We start from the raw sequence: 17,745 nt of genomic DNA on the forward strand, positions 1-17,745 counted from the left end.
TAGGAGCTAAAATTACTAAACTCTTGGAAGAAAACATAGATGTAAATCTTTATGACTCTCAGTTAGGAAATGGTTTCTTTCTTCTTTAAAATTTTATTTGGCTGTGTCAGATTTTAGTTGCAGCATGCGAGATCTTCACTGTGGCATGAAGGCTCTGAGTTGTAGCATGCACGATCTGGCTCCCCAGTGAGGGATTGAACCTGGGCCCCCTGCACTGGGAGTGTGGAGTCCCAACCACTGGACCACCAGAGAATTCACTAGCCAATGATTTCTTAAATATGACAGCAAAATCACAATCAGAGGAAAAAGACAAACTGGATATCATAACAATTTAAAAAACATTTGTTCTTTAAAGGACACTTTCAGGAAAAACTATTTAAAAGTCCAGAAGTTATGATAAAGTTTTTACAAATCACAGATCTGATAAAGGACTCATAGTGAGAATACATAAAGAACTCCTACACTATAGAAAAAAATTACCTAATTAAAAAGTGGTCAAAGAGTCTGAACAGATGTTTCTTCAAAAATAGATATACAAATGACTAATAAACACATGAAGCGATGCTCAATATTATTATCCAGGAGGGAAATGCAAATGAAAACCGCATTGTGAAACCATCTCATACCCACTAGGACAGATATTATAACCCTTATACATTGCTGTGAGGATATAAAATGGTAAAGCCAGTTTGGAAAAAGGTTTGCCCAAAAGGTTAAACACAGTTACCATTTGCCCAACAATTCCACTATTAGGTATATACCAAGAGAAATAACAACAGGTGTACACAAAAAACTTGTATGTGAATATTCATGGCAAAAAGTGATAAACAATCCAAATGCCCTTCAACTTATGAATGGATAAAGAAAATGTGGTATATCCATACAGTAGAGTATCATTCAGCAATAAAAAAGAAATGAAGTACTGGTACATATTACAACATGGATGAACTTTGAAAACAGTATGCTAACTGAAAGAAGCCAGTCACAAAAGGCCACATATTATATTATTCCAATTATATGAAATGTCCAGAAGAAGCAAGTCCATATGGACAGGAGTAGATCAGTGGCTGCCTAGGGCTGAAAGTATGGAGCAACTGCTAATGGGTACAAGGTTTCTACTTAGGGTAATGAAAATAAATTCTAAAATTTATTACAGTGATGGTTACACATGAGGAACACATGTACACCCATGGCTGATTCATGTCAATGTATAGCAAAAACCACTACAACATTGTAATTAGCCTCCAATTAAAATTAATTTATATAAAAAAATTTATTACAGTGGTGGTTGCAGAACTCTGCGAATATACTCAAAATCATTCATTTGTACCCTTTAAATAATTAATTATATCTCAATTAAGCTGTTACCAAAACCAAAACCCACACAAGAGCAAGGTAATGTTCCAAGAGACAAATATTTCATTGCAGACTATTTTCCTTGGTCCTGGCTCTATTCACTGGGGCCAGCAGACTTTATTCGTGAAGAATTGGCCAAAGCCCAAAGAAACTCTCTTCATCTGTGCTTTGCCTTGAGCAATTTATTTTTAAATAACCCTTTGTCAAATTAGACATACGCAGTCTGGTTTTGCATATCTTCTCCTAGGGTTTTTGATGTTTTTATCTTGGGTGGGGCACTGAGGATATGTTTTCCTTTATAAAAGATGTGATGGGTTAAGAGCCAATTAATTGTCAGTTTTAGTTTTCTTGGCCCCTGACTCCTGTCCATTTGCAGCTCCAACAGCTTCCAGTATCAATCACACAGGAGCCAAACTCTCCATGAGGCAGAGAGATTTTCCCACTGCTAGAATTTCTAATTTCTTCTTTAATGGACCTGCTGCTTCTGCTTAATGTTCTTAGAGATCTAGGTGGGAGGGAAGTAATCTAATGGGACCTTGTAAACAATGAAGGAACAGGTTTTTTGCATCTAGGTTACTGTGCGCTGCTATAAATTGTGAAGCCAGGGCTGGGGAGGTTCTGGGGCTGGTTTGCTTGAGAGCTGGTTGGGGAGCCTGGGATAGAGGTGAATTTCATATGTACAGAATAGCAGCAAGGGATAAGACGGGGAGAAAAAGGGGACAGTGGGTTCATGAGCTAGTGGATCATGTAAGCCAAGTTAGTTTGGAGAAACTTCAGTCCTAATGTTCTACAGGCTGTACTGGACCTGTTTATGAGGCTCCCAGATTCACTCACTTCCTCCTTAGTAAGAAACTCCATCAGAAGCACTGTTTGCAATGGTTCATACACTTACCATGAGACACATAAAGGTAGATATGAGGGTACTGATATGGAAAGATGTGTATGCTATATTGTTAAAAAAAAATAGGACAATATATATATATAATCTGACCCTGACTTTTAAAAAATCTTTATATATGGAGTGTATGTATAGAAAAAGGTTGAGGATATACATAAATTATAAAAGGCGACTACATCTCGAATGACAAGGGGCTTTTATTTTTCAACTTTTATACTTCATTATTTATACTTTTTATACCATATGTATTTCCAACAAGGAAAAGCAGAGATAATAATAAAGTTATAATGACCAAAAATAACTTCAGATGTTTCCTGTAGGTGTTACTACAGGTAAAGTGACAGTACATCTTACTTAAAGTTGTTTTGGTTATTGAAGTAGCAAATTATACCAAATTTGACTCAGTTGGCCTTTTGACTTTTAGCTTCACAGAATCATTTTAACCCTGTGAAGCAAAGAATATGAACAAATGTTGGGTTTGACTTTGAATGCTTCTCCTTCACGGCCAAGAGACTTATCCTGGGAAGCAGGCAGGCAGATGTCCAAAGATCAAAGAACCAACCACTGGGGTGGAGAAAGGCATTCAAAAGCTTACTCCTTTGAGGAAATTTCCTGAGTTACTGCGGACCTGGCCATAAGGAGATGGAAAGTTTGTCAGAAGTAGGCCATGTTAGGAAGCAGGATGTCAGTCTTCTGTTACTTGACTGCTTTTGCAAAATACTGCAACAAATCTGGAGACTTATACTTGGCCTAATTGCTTGGATAAAACAAGACTTGAAACTTGAGACAAAACAAAGCTGGGCTATTCCAATGCTTTCTCTCCCTCCTTCACCCCATCTCTCTCTACACCACTCTATCTTTAGCTTTTTCTGTAGGACTGAGCTATGTAACATTTCAGACCTGTCACATTGGATGAGCTATAGAGTTTTGACAAATTCTCTGGTATTTGAGAGATTTGCCTGTAGTATTGAGATTAATTATTTATTTCCTTTCTTTAACGTTAGACTCTTTTCTTTAAAAAAACATTTAGTAGGGGCATACTAAATCTTTTAGATTCTTGATATGAGGTCAGAGAATAGCAGATCTTTTCTGGGGGTGGTTTTTAAATTAATTTCTAAAAAGGTAATTTTTAGTGCTGACAGGACAAGAGTCTGCTGATCCCACTCTCCCTCTAAATAATAAATGCAGCCATCATGCACAGAATCATCCTCACCATATAAAATGAGTGAGTGGGAAGAAATCTATATCTTTCTTCCTGTGAAATGGACTGCTCTGGCAGTGAGCCCAGTCATTCAGGAGTTCTCCATGATCTGTTATTTAAATCCAACTCATTATGACTGATTTTAGGCAGGAAGCCAAAATAAAAAGATCAACTATATATTTTTTTGTTTTTTCCATCCTATCCTCTTTCCACCTTCAATTTTAATACAAGTGCTAACTCTGAGGTCAGGGTTAGATGTACAGACACCTCAACACAAGCACTCCATTAATCCAAAACCAAGCATTCCAAAAGGGTCTCGTGGCTTCAAATGAGATGGGATGACACCATATTCTGAAATAGACAGCAGCCAAGTTTAACTCCAAAATGCTCATGATATTTAACTTGAAATATTCTTTGCTGCAGCTTAAATTCCAACTCCTCTAGGCTGCAGACATCAAGATACCATGTTCATCTTTCATCCGCAGTACCTGGCACAGGGTCTCAAGCGAAGTACCCAACAAAGTCTTTTGAATGGAAGTTTTAAATCTATAAGGCCATATTTCCTATATTTTTTCTTGCATTCCATAAACATGGCTATTTAACCACTTTTTAAAGACTTTCTGTGTTTGCTTGTTGTTCTTTACAATTTTTATTTATGTTTAATCCATCTGGAACTATTTTTGTGGTAGTATGGCAGTATGATTTTGCCCCAACCTGAAATGCCACTTTTAACATATATAAATTCCCCTTGATTTTGAATTCTGTTTATCCCTCTCTTCTGTTTATCTATTCCTGTGCTAGTACCACAGCATTTGAATGAAAGTTTCGGAGTATACTATCTGACAGGACAAATCCCCTGTATCATCCAACTTAATTACTTTTTAAAGATATTGATTTGACCTTTTTCACACTCTTCCAAATAATTTTAATTTTTAAAGCTTAAATAAACAAACATATAAAAAGCAAAGGTAACTGAAATGATGACTGGAATTTTGGCAAAAGTAGATATATCTATCTAGATATGATAATTTTTGAAGGACTGATCTTTCTACAGTATCATGTCTTCTAGTCCAGGGACATAATGTACTTTAATATGTAGTTAAGTTTTATAGTTTTTCTGCATATTAATCTTGTACATTTTTATTTTTAGATATTTTATAGTGTGGTGTTATATAGGAACTGTTTATTTCATCATATTGTTTTACACGCTTAAGGAAAACTGGATTTTTCTGAATACTTATATTAACCATTTTTTTGAACTCTCTTATTAGCTATTTATTCATCTAATCAATCAACATTTGGTGAGTACTTATCACAAGCCAGGCGTTTTCCTATGTAGACGGGTAGGGACAGCACAAATCTTATGTCACAGAATGTGTTTTGCTGTAAACCCCTGTTCACCCCCCAACAGCTGAAATAAATGTACGAAGGTTTTGTTTTTCTCACACAGCATTAAGTCCAGAGTAGGCAGTTAGTTCAAGGTTGCTTTAGTAACTCCACAATGAAAAGAGGGATTCAGGAACTTGCTATCTTTCTGTTCAGCAGTCGCTATCTAGTGCCGGAGATGCACTGTCTGGCCTCCAGCACCTCTACATTCTATGTGCATTCCAAGCAGGAAGGAGGGCCAGGGCAAAGGGTAAGGAAAGCATGATAGCTGAGCCTGACCTCACTCTTTCTGGCCTTCTGTAGAACTCCAGCCCATGGCTTTTTCCCATACGCTCTAGCCAGAGTTACCTCACATGGCCACATTCACATTATTAGTCATATTACTGCTCCCCTCAGATGAGAATTCCTTTAGTAAGGAAGAAGGGGAGAATTCTGAATATACATCTAGCAGGCTCTGCCCCTACAGAGACATTCAAATAACTTATAGCTGAGTGTCTCAAGATTTCCAGCAACCCATTATTATTTCTATTCATTCCATTGGTGATCATATTCAGTCTCATGGCTATAAGTTCAGTTATCTGCTGGTGACCACCAAATACACGTCTCTATCCCAGCCTTCTCTCCTGAACTTCAGACTGAAATAGCCAACTACCTATTTGTTCCCTCCACTTAGATGTCTAATGAGTATCTCAAATTTAACCTGTCCAAAATGAACTTCTTTGCTAAAATTTCCCTCCCATCTTAGTAGATACTTCCATCCCTCTGGTTTCTGTCTGCCTCCCATCTTTTATCCAAATACCCCAGAAAACCCTGTCTGACTCAACCTTCACCTTCCAACTGTATTGGGAATCCTACCACTTCTCACCATGTCTAACACTATGATTCTGGTTCAGGTCACCATTATTTCCTACCTTCATTACTGCAAAAATCATTATCCACATATAGAAGACCTTCCTCTTCTCTAATGAGCTTAGCCTTGTTCCCCTGCCTCTGCTACTTACTCCCATGATCATTCCCTATCCATTGTTACAAAACTACCCCCCAAACCTCAATTTTGGAGTTAAATATCCAATTTTTCACAACTACTCTTTCCCAACCATTACACCCTCTATTAATTCCACTATAACATTCCATCAGGACCTATAATCCATCATCAATCCCATTCTTTCTCACTGCTTCTCACTTTCCCCTCATATTCTTACTTTTCTTCTTACTGGGCTTAAATTCCATGGTCAATAATTTCTTTGTTCACATGACTTCAACTTTCTCGCCCTTCTATTGTATTCACTTGGCAACCTCCCAAACCTGATTAGATCCATCTTTCTACCTAACCTGGACCTGTACCACCTAGCTGATATAGCTAAAGAAATATATAAGCAAACTAACTAATCCTACATTCAACTGATCACTAACCCAGTAGACCATCTAACACTGCTTAGAAATCATACTCTATTTCCCTGGGTTTTTTTCACTTTTTTCTTACCTTTTCTTTTCTTCTCAAGCTTTCAACTCCTTTCCCCTCTGAACTTCAGTCTCAGTCTTCTTTTGCATTTCAGTGAGAAAATAGAAGCAATACAAAGAGATCTTCCATGAGCCTCCATCATCATCTTCCTAACTACATACATCTGTGCCCACATATTCAGTCTTCTCTATTTTATTATGGATGGACTCTGTGTACCCCTATCTTAGACCAATCATGTGTGCACTAGATCTATTCAATCTCATCCACCCAGTGATCCCATTCCAGTAATTCTCCTCTTCATCTTCTGTATCAAATTTTCCTGGATCTTTTCTATTTGTATATATTATTATTTCTTCTGTTTTTTTAAAAAAGATACAATTCTCCCTGTACTCCATTTTCCCCTTCCAGCCACTGTTCTATTTCTATTTTTCCTTTACAGCAAAAACCCCTGAAAAAATTATCTATATTCACTATGTCCAATCTAACTCTTCCTACACTCTCTCAAACCCCCTCCAGTAAGGCTTTCATCTCCACCACTTATCAGAAACAACTCTTGTTGAGGTCAACAAAACATCTGCCCCAGTTAACTTCTAGTCATTTTCACATCTCAGTTAAACCTCACTGAAACATTTTCTAACTTTTCTGTAAAGGTCAACTCATCTATTATATGCTGTCACTATTATATTGCTTATCATGCTTGTGATTTTATATTTTTATGTGATTCTTAAAGAGCCTTTTTTCCTCAATAAACTTCAAGCTCCATAAAGGCAGGGAAGATCTCTATTTTTCTGTAACAATTGTATGGTCAGTGTTTAGGACAATGCCTGGCACATAGGAGGCCATCAACACAATTTGAAAAAATGAATGCTTTATTATCATCCCCATTTTAAACTTGGGAAAAGAAGGCCCAGAGCAGAAAAGGTACCAGCTTAAATGCACACTGTAGATTATTGGTAGAACAGGAATTAGAACTAGTTGAATATACTGACCACCAAGCATCATGCTACATTATGGAGTTATGAGATAAATGAAACAAGCCCTCTTCTCCCAGAGCACTACCATGTTTGGGCTGAATAGGATAAATCATGAAACCTAGTTCAGTATCAAGTCCTCCTTGTGTCTCCAAGGGCTTAGCAACCAGGTCAACAGAGATGAGTCACACTGTTGACTACTCTGGTTCCTGTATTCAAAGTGTCCAGGGAGAAGGCCCTTTCCCTGAAAGCATTTGTTTGACTAAGTATGGTGATGGGTGTTAACCAGACTACTTGTGATCATTTTGCAATATATACAAATATCAGATCATTATGTTGTATGCTTGAAACTAAATATAATGTCATATGACAACTATACCTCAAATTTTTTAAAAAAGCATTTGCTTGAAATTACATTGCAGGCTTCAGAATAAGACTCTTCAGGTGCATATCACTCATCAATGATCTACAAGCTATGAACCAGGAAGAATACAGGGAGGAGTGAGCAGGAAGGCCAACTTAAAGTTACAACATTAAGATCCACTGTTAGTTGAAGACCAGTAAGAAAGAGAGAAAAAGCATTTCAGAAATGAAATCGTCAGGCAGACAGGAATTGCATTATATACTTTTAAGGAACCCACGGCATTAAAAAGATCTACGTAAACCAGCTGGAAGGCTGCAAATTTTGAAAAACATGAACCATGCAGGACTTCCCTGGTGGCTCAGATGGTTAAGCGTCTGTCTACAATGAGGGAGACCCGGGTTCGAGCCCTGGGTTGGGAAGATCCCCTGGAGAAGGAAGTGGCAATCCACTCCAGTACTATTGCCTGGAAAATCCCATGGACAGAGGAGCCTGGTAGGCTATCGTCCATGGGATCGCAAAGAGTCGGACACGACTGAGTGACTTCACATGCAGCACTATCAATAAACACAGTGTGATTTACCTCTTTGTAAGGGACTGTTACTATTAAGGGCTTCCCTGTAGCTCAGATGGCAAAGAATCTACAAAGACAATCATATGATTCATTATGTAAAATGGGGCACTTTGGAAACAAAAAGAAGCACTATTTAAAATTATGCCAGGGCAATGAGGATTTACCAGGACTGACTGTCCCAGGTAAACAAGCAGGATTGGTCACCCTCTTTAGTAACCATCTACTCATTATGTATTAAAAAAACAAAAACAAAAACCAGGTACTTAATCTGTTATGTAAATGACTCCTTCAGGGAAATCAACCACAGCAGCCAGAATGGACAAGATACCAGTCCAGTGTGGGCTCTGTTTAAATCATTTTTACCCTCTATGATCCTGCTAATATTTACCATCTCTACTGGGAAAAAAAAAAAAGGAGAGTTAAGAGTCATTGGCTTTATCTACTTGTTTTTTTGTCCCTTCGCACCTGATATATTCAATCTATAGGAGGGGGCCATTTCTATCCCCATTTGGAGTTTAATATTTATGCCTATGAAGGAATATGCCTTTCTGTGATAAGTCAAACAGAATGTCATTCTTCGGATTTCTAGAGACTTCCATTTTCCCCAAAGGCACAGCTGGCTTATACAAAATTTGTATGAATATGTGCCATATTTACTTCAATCAAGACTGACTCTTAGATAATTCACTGAATTAACACAGCAAAAACAAGATCACTAACCACAACATTTTATTGTAGAGATGAATACATATATTCTGAGAAATAATTTGAGCTATTCACGTGATGGTTATGAACACATCAGGATCTGTTTAATTGGTATATTTTGGAGAAAAATCACAAGCCGAATCCAAAAGGCCTGATTTTTTTTTAAAGTCTATAAAAAGAGAGGATTAAATACTGCCAGCTCTACTATCAAGAAACATTATACGATTTAAATTACAAAGATAACTCCACATAAGTCCAGCAAGGTGTGCTGGCAAGTAGAAGTGAAACAGTCTATTATACAAAATGCAAAAGGATACAAAGATGAGTTATAAAAAATAAAATTTTGGTCAGAAAACTACATGAAGCCACATAAAGGTGTCTGTGAGCTGCTTTTTTTAAGGGGAAAAGAAATCAAGCCATTAGCTCTCTATTTATTCAAAAGGAAAAATAAGGAAAATGTTTGGAAAATACTTCTGATATTAAGTGAGTTCTTTCTCATCTGCCATCCAGAGCTCACAAGCATCTAACTTATTCTTGCCAACCTATAGAAGTGAGGGAATAAAACCACTGTCTGGCCATCAGTGGCACACTCATAACACCCGAATGAGATCCAGGGTAATCCTAGATCGGGGAATGTCAATGTTGAGTACTCGGACTTCCACTCTTTCTCCAGGGCCCAGTCCAAGACTCCTTCTCTTCTTCGTCTTAGAAAGTTTTGCTTCTGTTACATTTCGTATGGGGATCAGCCCTGATCTCCCCACTCCTATATCCACAAAAATTCCAAACAAGGTGGCATTCTCGACTTTGCCTGTAAGAACTGTCCCAACTTGCAGGTCTTCCAAGCAGACTATGCTTCTCTTGAAATCAGGTTTATCGAAATCTACAACAAAAGGGGAAAATGGACAGTGTGTATAAATAATTGTTAGACACAACATAATTTAATGAGTAAGTATTGAATACATATCAATTGTGTGCCCAGACCAGTATTAAGCATTGAGGGGAGACATAAAAGGAGCTGAAGATATATGCCTGCCTTCAGAGAAAAGGCATCCGAGTTGGAGAAACAGCATGTGCAAAGCAGAAACAATTCAAGAAAGTTTACTCAAACACTATCTTCTCCTCAAACTCTATCTTGCTAACCTGTGAACATCAGCACATACATAAGGGACTCAAAAGAGTAGTGTCTTATTTTCTTCTTTATGAAGAGGAGATAAGAAAATACATTTGCTCAATGAATATGCAAGGCTAAATCACAAATACTGAGAAAATAAGACCCTTGTTGACAGAAGAATGGACTTTTCCTCCAAGTGACTGAATTCTCAAAATGTTTAAAGTGGGTAGAACATCTCCATAAATGTTTAGTCAAATGTGGTGAAATTTAAATGGTCTTTCTCACTTCTCCTATCCACTTTGAATAAATTTATCCAATCAAAAAGAATGGGTTCTTGATTATCTATTGCTCAGAAACTCAGATGGGCGAGGACCTTATGTCCTTTCTCCTCTTTCAATTCAATTCATAAAACATTTATTAACTCCTATTAGCACTCTACCGGGTACTCAAGAAACAAAGACGAAGCACAGATCTCTACTCTTGAGTTCTTACAGCCCTCTCTCCCTTGTTCGTGCCAGTGTACCAATACATTTCTCTGTTCATTAACACTATCCCCCACCAAAGACAGGCACAAAGCCTGCTGAGGAATCATGGCTTAAGTTAAAAAACAAAAACAACAACAAATGTTTTATGATGGAGAAGGTTACAACTAACAATTGAAACAGGGCTTTTGGATTATCTGTGGATTCCATTTACCCATGCTCCTCTTGGCCTCCTTTCCTAGGATTACTGAATGTTGATTCTAATAACAAAGAACACATTCTATGCTTGGATCTCCTTTTACTAAGACCTCATTTTCCCCTCCACCCATTCCATTTCCTTTTCCTCCACAGCTGTTGGCTTTATCCTGATTACTTGTTAAAACTATCCTTTACATTTGTATTAACAACTGGTCACCTCTTGGTTCCCCTCCCCCAGCCTAACCATACTGAAATCAAGGTTTTCTTTTCTTAAAAATCCACTTTTTACCTTTACAACAAAACAAAACCCCTCTTTAAACCTTAAATCTCATTTTCCTCATAAAAAGGAATATGCTAACACTAGAAGTGATTGTGTAGAATTCCATCTGATGCTCAGGTGTGAATTCCAAAAATAAATAGCCCACTGAATACACCATTACACTGGGCAAGGATTGTGTCAAAGCAAAGGGAAACCAAGTTGTTGATCATGGTCAGAGGTAGGATGGTCTCTGAGGCCTCACAAATATTGTTTTTATACTTAGAAACTCTCCCTCTTTCTTACAGAGGTCCAGCAGCTACAATCCCCAAGGGTTTATGATCAGCTGCTTAATTTTGCATGGAAAATCAGAGTCAAGAACTACTTAACATCGCCTGGGCCACTGAGAAATCAGAAAAGCCTCCATGTACCAGGCAAACTCTAACACTTTGATTGCCAAGGCTACGTACTCAGTGCCTTGTCACCAGGCTGCTTCTGATGAACACAATTATGGAAACCAACTGGCGACCAGAGTGTTAATAACATAGAGTTGATTATGTCACCAGAGAAACAGAAGGCAGGATGAGTATAAAGAATGAGGCAAGAAAGGAAGTAATTTTGAGAAAATGGAGGAAAGAAAAGAGATGTAACATAAATGCAGAAACATTCAAAATACTATCTGCTCCTTTAAACGTATGACTGTCTGCCTTTCTTCCTGATGATGTATTTAGTGTTAAAATGAAAGTTCTCAGACATCTAGAAACCTGTGACTTATGCTAGGGCAAAAGTCAGTTCCAAAGAGATCTACTGGAAATTTCACTTGAAACAATGATAGATACTGCAGTAACTGGTAAGCTCAATTCAGAGCCCAGGTGTATGTTTCTGCTCAACTAGAGGCATCATCGGGTAAAGACCAACTTAGCTGTTGGTTGTTTAACTCAGCTATGTAATCTGAGGGCTGATCTATGCTCTTGAGTCTACAGTGTAACTGAGATCATGGAACAATCAACATCAAGACCGAAAAAACAAAGATGGACAAGAAAAGCCAGAACAGAGCATATTTGCCAACCTTCTAATGTAGTGGTTTTAGGCATAATACTCCCACCCTGCTTGAAAGCCACTGCTCACTGCTAGACAACACGTATGGAATTCACACCTAAGAATAACTGCAAATGGTGAGGGATTTGTCCACGGAAGTACTCACTTTGGACGGACCACCCAGAAGGCTTCTACTCATACATTTTTGGCATAGGTCTGACTGTATGTTTCATTTTTCTCCAACCTTAAAATTAATTTCAAATTTACACAGATATTGAGGGAATGGTACATTGAGCTTGACAGATGAACACAAATTCCCCCAGACCTTTTCAAAGAAACCACCTCAACACAGCATAACCCAGGATGAAATGAGCCAAGCCCTAAACATGGCATCATAAAAATGCTGTGAGACAAGCACAGATTCGTTTAAATCTCAGGGCTTCCTAGTCAAATTTCCTTGGGAAGCAGGTCATTTGATACCTTAATTCCTTCTCACCGGGGCATTGCTCTCAACAACTATGGCTCTTAAACTTCCTTCACCATCTACCTGTGCTGAAAGCCATGAGACTTTTAATTAGAAGGAAAATCAACAGAGAGATAGTATCTTTTTTCTTCAGAGTGTTCATTGACATAGAATCCAGGAACCTGGAAGGCTGTAACTTAGAAAGAAGATTCACTTTAATTTGTGAACTGAATGCTTTCCCTTGGACTTCCGACTCTTATGAGGTAAAAACAGTTACAAAGGGATTATGAAAAATGTATGAGCATGGCAGCACATGCATGACGTGTTTAGTCTAGTGTGATGGGAAATAAGCCTGGGTGGAAGAGTCTGGAGACCTGGCCTTAGCTTTGGCTCTGGATACTTACTAGCTTCCGTGACTTTGAAGGAAGGTCACTGCGCTCTAGCTTTCTCATGGATAGAAAGGCAGAAGAGAGGGTCCTGTGGCGTAGGACCACTGTGAGCTACTCAGGTGAAAGGTATTCACATTCACTGCTTACCTGTTCGAAAGTCAAAGCTCTCAGGCTGGCTAAGACCATCTATGATGACCTGTAAGGTGTGCACTGCTGTCTGCAATCTTTCTGCAGTTTTCTCCATTCCTTCTTTTTCAAGGAATGAATTTATTTTTTGTTGCATTTCTGGCTTTCCAATCTCATATAGTGTCCCTCCAACGAATGACAAAAACCTGCAGAGGGAAAAGAAAAAAAAAAGAACCCCCCCACCACATATTAATAATATTACTTATTTTCCAGTCTCCTTACATAAATCACTCCTATTCATCTCAGATCCATACATCAATCAATCAACTGGTCTTTACTGAAAATCTACCATGTGCCCCATGCCATAAAGATGATCTGTCTTGGGGAAAAAAAGGAAGGGGATGATCTGAGGTTTTTGAGTTACTTTCCAAAGAAGCTCCTGCTCAGAATCAGCAGCAGAAATGTTTTACAGTGCAATGTTCTTAGAGTTTAGTGCCAGATATATTTTCTAAATAAGGACACCGACATTTGCTTCATGTTTCTCCAAATTTCAGTTAGGAAAATGTTCTGCATTTAAATTAGCTATCAGGCAAACAATGAATTGCTGCTATCAAAATCCAGCAAAGTACCCAACAAGGATTGCCAGCTTTTGACAAACAAATCACTTTATCCATATGCCGTATCTCTGTTCTTTCTGTGTACCCATGATGACACTGTAACCTGTGCAAGCATATGCTCAATCTAAGAATTCTCCATCAACGGTTATGCCTCATATGGACTAAATCATATCAGGTATATTAAGGATTCAGAAGTCAAGAGACAAAGGATGAGAGGATTATCAAAAAGTGACTTCTTCCCCAAATGGAAGCTCTGCAAGGAAGACCTCAAATACATAATCTTAAGGTGAATATTATTTTATATACTTTATATATTACATACCTGTAATATTTAGGAGACTATTTGCCTTTCTCAATTTCCCTTTGCTATGTTTACCATTCCCCATGTTTGTTTAGCTGCCTCTCAATTATTTAGCCTTGCAGTTCAGTAATGAGTTAATCAACAAAAAAACAAAGGGTTAAAGATCAATTTCCCTTCAATCTCATCTGAATATTAAGTAAGGTATAGCTTACTTTCTTGATATTCCTTGGCTGTGTACCTTTCCACATCATTAAGTTCCATTTCCTATGATTAATGGCTTTTTAAAAATGTCAACACAGTAATCAGATAGATAGCGATACTAATGCCCCCAAATCCTTTCCTCTAAGGATGTCTCTGGAATACAGGTAGGGGAAAAAGAAACTGTTGGAGGCTTGTCTACATTTAGAATTGGGATGTATCCTATTTGTTAGGTTACTGCATGATCACAAAAGGAATGCTTGTTATTTCCAGTCTTCCCCCCGCCCGCCCCCACTGTTGTGTTCAACTAGAGAGGGCCTCTTTAGTGATAATCTGGTAGTGATAGTCTGTTATCTACTGGAGAAACTCTCTCATCTCTCATTTAACCAGGGTATCTCTTTGAGTTCAAATGTGTAATCCTCCTACATTTCCAAAGTCATAATTTTGGTCAAAAACAGACTGATGAAAATCCAACCTATTTTCTTTAATATATTTTGGTTAAGGGTCTCACAAAAGACTAAGGAGTTAGTGCCTAGGCTCCTTTTTTTTTTCCTTTTAAATGAGCTTCCATCCCAACTGGTGGCCAGTGAGTTACACACTTTATGTCTGTGTGTCCATGGCTTCCTGGGCCCACGGATAGGCAGTGGTATCTTTAGCGCTGATAGGTATCTGTTAGTAGCATATAACAGCCCTGGTGACAGGCAACAGCTGCTATAGCTCTGACTGACGGGGCAGATGACACATGGCAACCTCTGCCCACAGCCAACTTCCTTGCACAACTTCCTAAATAATACTGGCCCTGCTGAGCAGACTTGCCTGGTATTTACCCTCTTGGCTTGATTGGTCTGCAACTGGCTATTCAGCAGAACATCTTCCAAATCCCCAAGATTCTGGCTTACAATCAACAATTAAAAGGCCAAAAAAGTATATTTGTGGGTTGAAGATTCATAATAAACTTGAATAGCATTTTATAATTAATAAAATAACTAAAAGAAACTTCCCAAAGTACTGCACATGTCTTGGCCTCAATAGCAAAAACACTGGCTCAGGAGGCCACTTGGAGACTTAAGGTTTTGTGTGCGTGTGTATATAACTAACTGATACTAAAGTCACTTCCACATAAAGGATTCTGTTTATAGTGGCTGCAGATGCACAAGGAATATTGGTCTGTTTAACCTGGGTGCATATTTCATATATCATTTTCATCCTCACACACACAAGCCTGAGGGCACTGGTAATTAAAATCAATAAAAAAGCACCAAATTGTACTCCGAGCTAATGCTTCAGTATTGATCAACCCTATTTTTAAATGACTATGCAACAGAGTCAGATGCTTTTTTTTATTTTGAAAACTTTCTTAAAGTTACAACAGGGTTGCAGAAAATGGAAACTAACAAACAAAAGGGAGACTATAAAATGAACTGGGAATAGCATTGAGTTTGACCTCTCTTTAATTTAATTTCAAAAATATTCAAATGTAAACCATAGGAAACAATGTTTTTTGCTCAGTAGCCACTTAATAAACATGTTCTTTAAATACACTAAGAATAACTTATTCTACATTATTCTGAATTTTTACTCTAGAATCAAGTTGATAAATAATATCCAACATACGGCTTCATTTTAGAAATAAGAAATACTCAACACAAAGTACTTTCTGGCTCAGAGGTATCATATAAAAACACAGTGTACTTTATGAAGCTTAGAACTAGAATGTGAGTGAACGTGTTCTGAAAAAATAGTGCTTGATAGATGTTCTCATTTAATCTTGACAATAATCCTAAAAGGTAGGTATCACATCATACAGAAAGGGAAAACCGAGCTTTAGGGAGGTAAAATAACCTGCCCAGGGCCACATAGCTATTTTCACTAACTGGAGTTTCATGCTATACACATCAGTGTATGTCTGTTTATAACTGCAGTTATGTCAAAATTAAAGTGTTATATTTGGTTAAGATATAAAACAATACTTTGGGTAACATTTCACCAACATGATTTAATGGCAGATTAGTTTTAAATATTAGAGAGTTAACATTGATGAATCCAACAGAGAAATTATTATATAAATGTATTTAAGTAGATAATTCTCTCAAAAGTCCATGGGTTATTAAAATCATAGTCTCATTTTCTTCACTGTCTCTGAAAGGCTTTTTCAGTTTGCTAAGGACTGCTGTCTGAGCTGCTGTTTCTATTTAATATGTAATTTCATCCATCTTACTTAAAGTAAGAAAGTAGCATAAATGCAACAAATAAGCACATCATGTTCTTTTAGCACACATCTGCACAAAGTTAAAACACAGACCTTGCAGCAGAGAGAGGCTGCTTGTTTTTCAAACAGAATGCTATATAAAACCTAAAATCGCTGATATCTTCAACAGAAACTTGTTACAAATGCAAGTTCTCCTCCTCAAAGAGTAAGAAAAGTCTTTGTAATATTTTTCTTGAAGAATAAGAAATTCTCAAGATTCATTAGACTTCAGATATAGCCATTCAGTTTTATGTAATCATTTCCAGCATGGAGAGAGAAATTTAGGAGCCCAGGACTCATTACATTAAAGCAACATGATATCCCACAGAGCACAGAAAAATCATGGTGATGCAACTCCATCACTTTAAAAACAACTTAATATTAACATGTGCTTTGTGGGCTAAACACACAAGACTTAAGGCTCCACAAAGAACCATGCTGCAAGGGCAAAGTACTCCTAGTTGTCCATCCACGCTAGATACTTTTAAAAGAGACTTTCATACTTGTTTATTTTTATCCATTGGTTTTACTCAGTCTTAAAGTAATCATATCAATAAACCAATAAATGTAAGAGCACAGTCATTTTAGAAAAAGTAGTTACAGATAAAGCAGAGAGCATCATCTGTAATACAGGCAGACATTCAACCATTTAAACCAAAAAAGGTAACCTGTCCTTCTTACCTGTGATTGTGATTATAGAGCAAGCGGTAGGACACAAATGAAAAGTTCAGTTTGTTATACTGAAACCCACAGATTCTATGTACTTAAAATGTATTGCTTTATATTAAAGATAATGTAAATTCCAACACGGTAAAGGAGGGAAACCCACTACTCCTTTACGCTACCTATGGGAGCTGAACTCACCTAGGTGAGCATGGAGCAGCGCACTTTAGTTTTGCTTAGAGCAGTGTGGCTTTACCACATCTGCTGTTTCAGTAGTCAAATCAAAGGGGTGGCCGTGTGAACTGCACTTTTATCATCATCAAAGAATCTTTGCAAACCTCTATTAAACCAAGAAACTGAACTGGGCCAGAATCCTTCAAAATCTTCACTGATGTAAAATCCACAAGTAATGGTAAATTCAAGTACAGGGCATTTACAGAGAAGCCCACAGAACAACCTACTGGGCTCAGAAGCTAGCAGGTATCTAGTGAAGGTAATACTGAAACGGTTTTTGTTAGCATATCATCAACCACAGAAAGTTACAGCAAGTAATTTTTCATAAGAATGTAACAGCTTTTGAAAACTTACACACTGCAGATAAACTTTTGAAAAAATGTAACCCTTTTAGAAAGGGTAACCGAGGTATTTCTAAAGCTCTTTGGGTAGCACGGGGGCCACGTTTAGTGTCATTGCTTGGTACTATTTAGAGTGTCTTTGGAGTACTTCCTGCATCTAAACACA

The 17,745-nt window shown here is 37.7% G+C and overlaps 1 protein-coding gene across 2 annotated transcripts in view; it reads right to left on the reverse strand.

The window, feature by feature from the left end:
- Positions 1-8,920: 8,920 nt before the first annotated feature.
- Positions 8,921-17,745, reverse strand: part of SRBD1 (S1 RNA binding domain 1) — a 231,318-nt gene continuing 222,493 nt past the window's right edge. Inside the window, exons 20-21 of one of the 2 annotated variants that reach the window (XM_040224734.1) lie at positions 12,999-13,183; positions 8,921-9,794 (exon numbers count right to left, since the gene is read on the reverse strand). In XM_040224734.1, the coding sequence (XP_040080668.1) occupies positions 9,505-9,794; positions 12,999-13,183 (475 nt within the window). In that variant the 3' untranslated portion in view covers positions 8,921-9,504. The remainder of the gene's footprint in view (positions 9,795-12,998; positions 13,184-17,745) is intronic. The other variant, XM_040224735.1, reaches the window with a different exon arrangement.

Source organism: Oryx dammah, unplaced genomic scaffold (genome assembly GCF_014754425.2).
Source record: "Oryx dammah isolate SB20612 unplaced genomic scaffold, SCBI_Odam_1.1 HiC_scaffold_25, whole genome shotgun sequence".
NCBI lineage: Eukaryota > Metazoa > Chordata > Mammalia > Artiodactyla > Bovidae > Oryx > Oryx dammah.